Source organism: Lipotes vexillifer, unplaced genomic scaffold (assembly GCF_000442215.2).
Source record: "Lipotes vexillifer unplaced genomic scaffold, Lipotes_vexillifer_v1.1 scaffold853, whole genome shotgun sequence".
Taxonomy (NCBI): domain Eukaryota; kingdom Metazoa; phylum Chordata; class Mammalia; order Artiodactyla; family Lipotidae; genus Lipotes; species Lipotes vexillifer.
The window spans coordinates 1,762,226-1,774,077 of NW_006792734.1; the positions used below are offsets into that span (position 1 = coordinate 1,762,226).

An 11,852-nucleotide genomic window follows, 5' to 3' on the forward strand; every position below is an offset into this window, starting at 1 on the left:
AAAATAAAACTGAGATAATTATACCAATGGGAGTTAGCATTATTTATCACGGAGAAAGAAATCACGCTCGCACTGCCCAGAGAATTCCCATTAAAGATAAGATACAAGGACTGGCAGTACAACTCCACAACGTCTGACGACAATGGCAATTACTTTCTACTCTTCAGTTCTTGGATGACTCTATCTTTAAAGAATTAGTCAAAAGATTGAGTCCACTGAGGAATATTCGGCAACATATTGTGTATGTTGTTTGAAAGAAAGCCAAACATGGTGAAAGCCAACCTTCACCTAAGTTACCTAAAGAAGCAAATATTCACCTCCTGGCTGAAGATCAAACAGGAATCACGAGAAGATCCGAAAGTTCTGTTCTTAAGCGGAGGCCCTCAAACCCTCTGAAAACTATTCGTTTCTACTAACGCAGAATATGGAAAGATCACAGATTGCAGTTTAGAAAACAGTAAAGGGACCCTAGACAATATGCCTAAGCAAAGAAACTGGGATGACCAGAGACACAGCAAGGAGGGGCTAGGATTCTGTAAGAGACGAAAAAATCGAGGAATAAAACCCGCAACGTTTTGTACAACACAAAAGTAAATGGAGAAAAGGAGGGTGGAAACGCGATGGAAGGGAGATCAACAGAGGGCAGACTGTGGCGCGACAGGGTTCAGGGCAGGGCCGGGTCCAGGAAGAGTTAGACCTCACCAGCCCAGCAAGCTTCCCATTTCAGACTACAGTCGGGGAAGAAAACAGCCGGAGGGCGCAGACAATGAGCCACCGCCCCAAGAGTTGCGGCTCCAGGCACGCAGGTGGCGGCTTCCCAGCCCCGCGCGGGGCAGGTTAGCTGCCCCGGGCCGCTCGCGCCAGCCAGGCCGCGGAGAAAGAAGGAAGGAGAGCGACAGCCCGCGTCCCGGCCTGTCTGCACACTTACCCCAGGCGAGGAAAGATCCCCGCCCCAGCGAGGAGCCTCCGGCCGAGCTCCCGGCGGGCTCAGGAGCCGCCCCGAGCAAGCGCGCGACACAGGGCGGGGAGGGGAGGGAAAGGGAAGTGGGGCGGGAAGAGGAACCGCGCTGGAGCGCAGCTGCTGTTAGTGCTAGGCCGGGCGGCAGCCGAGCCCCGCGGGTGCCGGGAAGGGAGTGCAGAGAGCCTTCGGCAATGGCGACGGCCCAGGCCAGAGGGGAAGCGGAACAACCGCCGCCGCTGCGCGTGGCCACAACCCTGGGGGAGGGCTACGGCGCGGAACGGGGAGGGGTGGGGCCGAAGCCAGGAGCTCCACGGGGCGGAGACGGGCACCGCCTCCCAGTGGGTGGGTTCACGCGGGGCCTGCTGGGAGTTGTAGTTTGGAGATGTGTACCACTTATCTCCGCCACCCCCCACCCCCACCCCCGCCTTTTTTGGGTATTCTTTATATTGAGAGACACCGCCACTTCCTCATGTAATTCAGCATTGCCTCCAGTCAGGTCTGTGGCCAACCAAAGATGCTGAAAGACGATTCCTGTTATACGAACCTGCTCTAGGATACGTGTTCCTGGGAATTCATCCACTATCCATTTTGCTTTTTACCTACAGCTCTTAATATACTTTGGTGCTAAATTAAGCCCCACCTCCTTGCAAATTAAGGCCTCTATGTTTTATCCATGGAGGAGTTCATTAATGTATTCACTAATTCTACAAGTATTTCAGTGTCTAATATGTACCAGACACTGCTGGGTATCAGGGATACAAGGGTGAATACAAGTCACTTTGTCTTTGTGGAACTTACAAATATGAAAACACAATAATTAAAATAGTGATATCTGGTATGAGGGAAAAACTAGGATGATTACTTTGGATAAGGTGGCCAGGGAAGGCATCTTTAATGAGGTGACATTTAAGTTGAGAACAGAAAGAGAGAGCCATGAGAAGCTCCCAGGAGCATTACAGACAGAAGGAGAAAGAAAAGAACTTGCTAAGGTCAGTTAAGAAGGCCTGTGTAACTGCAGTTTAGTGCAAGAAGAGTAGCATAGTGGGAGAAAACACTAGAGAAGACAAGATTCAGGTCAGGAAGGATCTTAAATGACAGGTAAGGATGTTGGACTTTATTCCAAGAAGTTAAAGAGTTGTAAGTAAGGAAGTGATGTTACCTGGTTAACACTTTAAGATCACTAGAGGGCTTCCCTGGTGGCACAGTGGTTAAGAATCTGCCTGCCAATGCAAGGGACACAGGTTTGAGCCCTGGCCGGGGAAGATACCACATGCCGCGGAGCAACTAAGCTCGTGCTCCACAACTACTGAGCCTGTGCTCTAGAGCCCACAAGCCACAACTACTGAGCCCACATGCCACAGCTACTGAAGCCTGCAAGCCTAGAGCCTGTGCTCTGCAACAAGAGAAGCCACGACAATGAGAAGCCCACGCACTGCAACAAAGAGTAGCCCCCACTCACCGCAACTAGAGAAAGCCCGCACACAGCAACAAAGACCCAACACAGGCATAAATAAATAAATATATTAAAAAAATAAAAAAGATCTCTAGATTGCTACATGGAGAATGGAGTACTGAGATGCAAGAATAGAAGGGAATGAACTAGGGAGGCATTAATCATGACTGATGCTACAGCAATAGCTATGGAAGTGGAGATAGGTAGTAGCCAGATTGTTCTTACTGATAGATGTAGAGCGAAAAGCTCAATTGATATGGAGAGTACGAGAGAAGGGATTCAAGGAGCAATATGGCACACTATTAGATAACTTGAAAAACTGTCCCACTATTAAACACACAAAATGCTGGATAAAATAGAACATCCTTTCAAAGGCATAACTAAGCTTTCAAAGAAGAAAGAGGAATACATCTGATAGTCTTAGAAACTCCACATTCAACCCAAAGGGGGGAGCAAGAAACCAGAGTAGTAACCAGGTCAGTGAAGCCTGTTGTGTTGTGTTATGTTGAAAGAACCTACTTATCTCAGAAAAATCTATGGTTTTACTGGCTGCACAGGAGACAAGAGACCAAAGACAAGGCCTTGGGCCTGTAGAAGGTGTTGGGATTATAATCCTGCACAAGGCTGGAAAACTCAAAGGGCTATACCCTCTAAGAATAGACTGGAAAAAAAAAAATTCCCTGGACCAACCCAGGGCAATATGCAGATACTTGTAAGTTTTAGCCTGGACTTTGGCATCGAGGGGAAAAAAACTTTCCCTTTAGAATTCGTAACCACAAACTTTCCCTCACATGGGTTTGAAAGTTCAAATTTATAGTACCTACACTGCCCAGGAAACTTGAAGTCAAGAAAATGTCCCAGGCTGGTAATGCTTGGAGGCCTGGAAGAAACAAACACAAATCTTCACTGCACAGGTTCACTCTCAACACAGGACTGGAAGGATTTCCACAAACAGGCTATCAAAAGTTAAACATGAACACCCCAAATATAATACATCTGAGAAAATAAGCCAGGAGTGAATCAACAGAAACCATAAACAGAATAATGAAGCCCATGAACTTTAGATCCTGGAATTATTGATTACAGAATGTAAAATAAGTTTATTATAATGATTAAGCAGAGGAAGACAGGAGACTATTTTTAAACAAGAAACAAGATACTATTTTTAAAAAATGACCAAGCAGCTTTGAGAAGGAGCCAAGTAGAACTTCTAGAAATAAAGAATACAATAATTGAAACCAAAGCCAATGTTTGGATTAAAGAGATTACACACAGTTGAGGAGAGAATTAATAAACTGGAAGACAGATCTAAAGAAATTACTGACAGCAGCCCAAAGACAGAGGAAATATGAAAGAAAGACTGAGAGACATGGGGATAGATTATGAAGGTATACCATTTGCCTAATGAGAAATTCAGGAGAGTAAAAAGAGAAAACAAAAGAGGCAGTATATGATGAGATAATGGCTAAGAATTTTCCAGAATTGATTAAAGACAACCTTCAGATTCAGGAAGCAAGTGAATCCCAAACAGGATAAGTAAAGGAAATCTTCTCAAACACATCAAAGTGAAACTGCAGAATACCAAAGATAAAGAAACCAGAAAAAAAAGACACCCCCTACAAAGAAACAACTATTAAATTGAGCATAGATTTCTCAACTGCAACAACGGGTGCCATCTGACAATGGAAAAATATTTTCAAACTACCAAGAGAAAATAACTAAACTTAGAAGTATATAACTTGCTAAATTATCAGTAAAAAGAATGAGGGTGAAATAAAGATATCATCAGGCAAAAAACAGAGATGTTACCAACCACAGAGACCTACTAAAGGAACATCTTAAAAAGATATACTTCAGGAGGAAGGTAATCCCGGAAGTAAGGTCTGAGGTACAAGAAATCAGATAGGCAGTTAAGCCTACCATCCTATCACTGACTAGGACAATTCTCTATATTATTTCATTCTCTCACAGCCTACCAAACCCTATACTCAACTACCTAGATCTCCATGAGATCTAGCTAAATAATCTAAGTTCCCAGTAGAGTGGCTGAGATACACACACACACACACACACACACACACACACACACACACACACACACAAAACAACAATCTCTACCCCACCACCACCCTTAGTTGAGTCTCTGTTATTTTCATCCAAAGAACATTACATGATACTTTAAGAAAAATAAACCATAGAAGTGGAACAAATACTGGAATACAATGACCAGGAGAACAATACCCATTTTCTTGGCTATAAACAAAAAAGACCATACACAGAATTACAAAACTGATTTAAAAGATAAAGTGCTTATTCATTTCTTAAGTATCCAAAGAAGATAATACAACGAGTTCAAAACCAGAAATGCTCTGTTATGTTAAAAGTGATGTCATCTGCAAGCATTTATCAGGCAAGAAAAGTCATATCAAAGTATCTTCACTCACATTCACATTTTTATTACATTTCTGAATACTTGTATAAATGAGAAAAACGGCTGAATCATGTTCCAAGCCAATCTCAAATATTAACTGGAAAACATTTAAATACTGAGGAACTTGGCTTCGATGTGCAAAAGAAAATACACACACACACACACACTTAAGAGGTTAAATATAGTACCGTGTTCCCCCACCTGACTAACCATATTCCAAAATGTTGATGTTACTGAATTTTTACTGACATATAATTCTATTTCAAGCCACTATATTAATCCCACTGTGAAAAAAAAATGCCTGGAAAACATGGAATTCTGTCTTATAAGAAAATACTAAACAGGTATGAAGCAAGACTGGGTTGAAATTTTCATCATTTTAAAGATCTCTAATATTTCTGCTTTATAGCATTGGGTTGCCTTTCTCAATACATAAGTCCTCAAACACATCTTAAAAAAGAACTGTTATTAGTAGGTCAAGCTATACGTGGCAAATTATAAAAGATTTATTCCAGAAAAACACCAGAATGTTTTAGGAAATTAACCAGTGATAGCATATATAAAGTACATCATATCCCATTATGCCACAGAAAACAAACAATGCCAACATACCCCAGTTTTTTGGCTTCTGTTTTGGAACATGCTTGCCCTTCTATTTTTTAATTAGCTTATGGCATTTACTTTATTTTCTAATTTTTATAAAGAAAAACAGTAAATCAAGACCTTTTGTTTTTTAAAAAATCACCCGAAGATTCAACTTAATAAAAACAACTTAATAAAATATACTTTAATTTCATCAAGCCCTTTGCCAATTCATATATTCAAAGGCAGTATTATAAAACAGAAAAGGAGAATGGAAATGCTTTAAGGAAAAATCAATTTTGATATTAATAATTTCTTAGCTGTCCTACTTTAATGATTTTCTTTGAAACACTAGATAAATTAATATTCTCATAAAATTAATATTCAAATAAACTCTGATTTATCCAAATTAATCTTATTCATAACAATTTTCTCAATTTTTAGCGATAATTTGTCTCTAATACATAAAGTACTCATTTATAACACAAATGAAGATAAAGTCACTTCTCACAAGATAAATATTAATTTAACAGAATTAAGTTTCCTCTATTGGCACTTGATGCTTGAGGATTATGAGGTCGACACAACAGAGCACTGAATTTTGAAATTAGCTGAGAATCATCCAGAATTTCCTCTAGTAAACATAATATTAGCCATAAATGAAGACGAAAGAAAAAAGTAATGACATAATTCTAGAACACTTCTAGTCACAAATGAATAGGTCTTATTTAGGTTTATGGAAAGCGTTTAACTACGTAAAACTCATAGGGAAAAATGGCCATATTTGAAAACAGCCACAAGGATTAAAGTAGAACACAAGATGGTAATAAACAGAGTCACAGAACATACTAAAGAGGTATGTATGGTCAGTCCCACTGGAACCTGCAGATTTGTATTCTTATATACCTAGGGAGAGAGATGGATAGAGAAGTTAAACACATTTAAGATCAATGTCCTAAGGTGAAACCACTACTTTGATTTTTAATTTTAACTTTTTCTTTTTTCTTTTAAATATCTTTCAGCCATTGCTATACTACATATAACATTACTATTTGAATGATTCTTTTAAATTCAACATTTCAGTTAATTTAACAGAATCAGACTCAATTCCCATAATTGTTAAATTCTCATTAGCTTTGACTTTTTCTGCTTTTTACATAGAGTTGAGTATATTGTTAAAAAATACTAGCTATATCCTAATGGCACCTCTGTAATCAATATAAACATTTACTTCCTCTTACTATGTTTCATATTAGAATACAGAATAATCTAGAAGTTGAAGCCCTAAAGGAAAAACATTAAAACAACAATAAAACTAAAGGATCCATTCTTTCCTGTTTTGCTGTTTCTCTCCTCAAACAGCTTTTAAAAGTTTGTTAGGACTTCCCTGGTGGCTCAGTGATTAAGAATCCGCCTGCCAATGCAGGGGACACGGGTTCTATCCCTGGTGCGGGAAGATCCCACGTGTCGCAGAGCAACTAAGCCCGCGTGCCACAACTACAGGGCCTGCACTCTAGAGCCCGCACACCATGACTACTGAACCCATGCACCGCAACTACTGAAGTCCACGTGCTCTAGGGCCCATGTGCTGCAACTACCAAGCCCACATGCTGCAACTACTGAAGCCCGCACATCTAGAGCCTTGTTCCGCAACAAAAGAAGACACTGCAATGAGAAGCCTGTGCACCACAACAAAGAGTAGTCCCCGCTTGCCGCAATTAGAGAAAGCCCACGTGCAGCAACAAAGACCCAATGCAGCCAAAAAATTTTTTTAAAAGTTTGTTATTCACAAATTACACAATTGAATGTGTCCTTTACTGTTTTTAAAACATCCAAGTAGTTGCGATACTGACTAGCAATACAAAAGTTCTCCTATGTTCAAAATGTTTCTATTTTCTATTTGGTTTTGAAGATAAAGGGGTTCAATTAGAAACTTTGGGAAATTTTATGGTTTAAAAATAGGTTTTGGGCTTCCCTGGTGGCACAGTGGTTGAGAGTCCCCCTGCCGATGCAGGGGACGTGGGTTCGTGCCCTGGTCTGGGAAGATCCCACATGCCGCAGAGCAGCTGGGTCCGTGAGCCATGGCCGCTGAGCCTGCGTGTCCGGAGCCTGTGCTCCGCAATGGGAGAGGCCACAACAGTGAGAGGCCTGCGTACCGCAAGAAAAAAAAAAAAAGGTTTTTAAAAACATTAAAATGTAGGTAACTTGGGAATTATTTTATTTTTGGTTTCATTTTATAAATGCATGGATTACACTTTCACATGCAAAAAAAAAGTTACGAACACAGTCTGTAGCAAAGTGCCATCTAAAATTATCTTTCAAATAATGGCATTTTAAAACAAGCCTTAGTACAGATCACCATCTTAGTGATGGTCACGTATTTTTCTGGTATATATAAACAAGAAATGAAACAAAGAAAAAAATCCAAGTACTTAATTATGACCTCCTATTTCAAGTTACATGGTCTTAAAGAGAACTGAATTCAAAATGTTTTAATAGAGTGATTTTTTATTGTGTAGCAATGCACACCACCAATTTTTTAAACCAATACATCATAAATAGTATAAATACTAATCATACTCTTCATTCACATAAGAAAATCAAATGTAATTCTCCAGATGTATTTTAGAGTTTGAAAAAAATTCAGGTACTCTATGGGAATAGAAATCTCAAAAGCAAATTTATGTTGCATAAGATATTAGCACAATCATACATCTTTCCAACTGTCTGTTCAAAGAAGGTTCTCCAATACAAAAATAATAGGCTTTGCAGTAGGGCTTCACTGTCAGTAGTGGTTTTCTGAGTTAGCTGGTAAACATACTTCTAAGCAACTACAAGGAAAACACTTCAAATCCAAATATCCACACATATGAACAAATCTGCTTTATGTTTATGTGATTGACAGTTATGCTGTCTGCTAGCTTAAATTTTTTAATTTTTTAAATTTTTGTTGCAGACTCATTTAACTCCTTGTAAAAATAAATTGTAAAAATAACAAAGAGAAATTCAGATACTACAAGCATCAGTTAAAAGGCAGCTCTTAAAAGAGTGACAAAAGAACAGAAAAAAAGAGGGAAAGGAAAGAGATATGTTGTACAAAGACTTACCACTCTGAAGAGAGGAAAGTAGACTATGTTAGCTCCAGAGGGTAAGTAGAAAACTACGGACTCCTTAGACAAAGCCAGTGTTAATGAAGTACTAATACTTACCTAATTTAATAACTGAAAACAAGTTGGGAGGCTAAAACGCTAAAAATGGCCTGAAACAGCCTAGATTTAGATTTATAATAACAATATAACTGTCTAAAAACTTAACCACAGTTGAAATGATACAACTTTAGAGTTTTACTTTCCTTTTTTCACTTGTTCTGTGTAATATAATAAACTCAACTAATTCATTTTGTTGCTCAAAAATTAATAAAAAGTTCTAAATAAAGTGAAGTTTTATTGATTAAAATCAGATGGACACACCACTGTTTTTCTTTACCATTCCACACTTTTAAAAAGCCCATCAGCTATACTTAAGCTCTGGATCAATGAGGCGTTGGGACTCACTCTAAATTCCCACCCCCCAAATTAAATGATTCTATGACTGTTGCTATTAGTAACAAAGAAACAACATTAAAAACAAACAAAAAACAGCTTTCTATGATAGAATATAAAATGCTAATCCCTTAAACGTGGCAGAAACATTATAGAAAGAGTTTTATATGAGGCCGCATGACCTAAAACAACATAAAATATTAACTTACTGATTTATATTTCATATTGTTCCATTGGCAGTTATCCTTACTGTTCAAAGCACAAGGAGCTGTCACTTCTGACTGAGCCCAGCATTTCAAAATTGGAAACTCTGAGAAAAAGTGGTAGAACACCATATCAGAAAAGTGATCTGGACTAGAGGCTAGGCCAGTCTTTCATGTTGGGATATGAGTATTCAAATATTTTAATACACAATGTACGTGATTTGGACCCAACTATCATGTGCTGTTCTATTTTAATAGCCTGTTCTAAGTGGATGGCTAGGAAATTATAAAATTACAAAGACTGTATAGAAGTTGAGCAGGGCCATTTTTTTTTTTAACTTAAACTTTTTTTGAAGTACAGCATATCTCAGAAGAATGAACAGATCCTAAACCTACAACTAGATAAATTTCCGTAGAGAAAACACATTCATGTAAAGAACTCTCAGACCAAAAAAACGAACAATTCCAGAACCCCAGGTGCTCTCTTGGCAGGGGGCACTTTTCCAAAGTTTATTTAGGGTAGGTAAAATGTACCATGAAAAGAAACAGAAAACTAGGTTGGATAAACAAAGCTAACACAGTTGAATACTTTTTAAGTTTTCTCATCATGAAATATATGATGACAGCAAATGTATGATTAAAAACTTTCTATCTGCCAATCTTTAGTAACAGTGCTACTGACTTCTGTTTGGAGACACAAAGAACCAAAATCTGAAAGGGGCTTCTTAAAGTCTTGATTGTAGGAAGACTGAAAATGATGAGAGCATAGTTTTTTAATTTACTAAAATCCACACATAGGGACTTCCCTGGTGGTGCAGTGGTTAAGAATCCACCTGCCAAAGCAGGGGACACGGGTTCGAGCCCTGGCCCAGGAAGATCCCACATGCCACGGAGCAACTAAGCCCACGCACCACAACTACTGAGCCTGAGCTCTAGAGCCCGTGAGCCACAACTACTGAAGCCCTCGTGCCTAGAGCCCGTGCTCTGCAACAAAGAGAAGCCACCACAATGAGAAGCTCACGCACTGCAATGAAGAGTAGCCCCTGCTCTCCACAACTAGAGAAAGCCCTCATGCAGCCACAAAGACCCAACACAGCCAAAAAAAAAAAATCCACATATAAAAACAGAAAGAACAATCACACACAAAACCAATAACTCATAGACAACTTTTACAACAAAACTAGGTGATAAAGTATCCCCCTTAAACACCAAAATACATGTGAGTGGACACAAAGCACTAAGAGCTACAAATCCTGCAGTATCAGTATGAAGAAACAGAAAGCAGCAAAGGAGTGATAAGGATCAATGGCTGAAAAAAGAAACCACCAGATATTATATGCCCACTCATAAAAGATCACATCACCACCTATAGTCTGGCCAAAAGAATCAAACCTGAATCTGATCACACCTCTGGAGCCAGCTGCCAATTTCCAAGTAATAAAGAAGTCAGATGAACAAATGAGTATAATCACCCAAACCCCAACAATGATAGGGTCTCAAATGACCCCGGTTCTTGAACAGATAAATTTTTTTTTAAAGGAGATAGAGGGGAAATCTGTAAATTAAGAGACTTAATGGAAATAACATTTTTTTTAAATGGCAATACTAAGCTACAGTGTCTAAGAATGCCCACTTGAGTGATAAAAGTATAAAGAAACATAAGGAAGTGATTAAAAGTCAGGAGAGTGTGTTACTCTTACAGGAAAGGAGATTGGGACAGGACACCTGGGGCTGCTGCTCGGGCAGCTGGCAAAGTTCTGTTTCTTGACCTGCGTGGTAGTTACCTGGGTATCTAATAAGTCACTGAACTATATATTTGTGAAGTTTTTCTATATCTGTGCTTTATTTTATAATCAAAAAGTTTAAAAGAAAGAAAAAAGAAACATGATTTTGTTATCACTGTCCTTGACTTCAGACTTACCATTATACCTTTAATTTTATTTTCAACTCTCCAAAAAGACTTGCAATCCTTACCTTGGTCACAATACATCAATAAATCTGGGTTATTGAGCACAATAAAGGTTTCTCCATCTTTACTATGTGGCCGATGATAGCGATAATGCACAGGCAAAAAAGCTTGGAAACAATCTATGCACTGTGAATCCTGTCTGGCATAAATGAGAACTTCAGACTCCTTGGACAAATAGTTGGGAGCCTCTATATTAAAACTTTCTGAAACCATCACTGCCTGTCAAAAAGAAAACAAATATTAGTCCAGAAGAAATGAATGAGGAAGATTAAAAAAATAAAATAAAACCAGAAGATTGTTATAGATGAGCAAAAATGTCAAAACACCCCCCTTATAAACAATTTCCATTCCCCTTCCATCCTCAATTTTAAGTAGAAAACACAAGATATGTGTGTTTAACAGACATTTACTAAAAGTAAACTAAGGAAATTATACTCTGGGGTGTGAAATTCCCCCATAATAAAAATTTCTATGTAATTTCCTTATCAACCTTTGTTTAGGTAACTACACAGGTACCAAGAAAAGAAATTTCATGAATAAATATAGCATTATTCAATAAGTATGAAAACTATGACAAAAACAGTTAACCTAGTATTGGGTTAAAATGACTGGTGTCATTCTGCTAATTTCCTGTTCTTCACAGAAGTAAGATGGTAGTGAGAAGATAGAGCACTGTGGTCAGGAAGTCTAAGCAAAGGTCAGCACTCTTTC

The 11,852-nt window shown here is 38.7% G+C and overlaps 2 protein-coding genes across 2 annotated transcripts in view; both read right to left on the minus strand.

The window, feature by feature from the left end:
• The window catches only part of PAK2 (p21 (RAC1) activated kinase 2), a 76,199-nt gene extending 75,085 nt beyond the window's left edge, over positions 1-1,114 (minus strand). Inside the window, exon 1 of the mRNA XM_007465864.1 lies at positions 929-1,114. The gene's annotated coding sequence lies outside the window, so the exon portion shown is untranslated. The remainder of the gene's footprint in view (positions 1-928) is intronic.
• Positions 1,115-6,189: 5,075 nt separating this feature from the next.
• Positions 6,190-11,852, minus strand: part of PIGX (phosphatidylinositol glycan anchor biosynthesis class X) — a 34,184-nt gene continuing 28,521 nt past the window's right edge. The window contains exons 6-9 of the mRNA XM_007465886.1: positions 11,147-11,360; positions 10,539-10,592; positions 9,179-9,279; positions 6,190-6,333 (exon numbers count right to left, since the gene is read on the minus strand). Of these exons, the coding sequence (XP_007465948.1) occupies positions 6,190-6,333; positions 9,179-9,279; positions 10,539-10,592; positions 11,147-11,360 (513 nt within the window). The remainder of the gene's footprint in view (positions 6,334-9,178; positions 9,280-10,538; positions 10,593-11,146; positions 11,361-11,852) is intronic.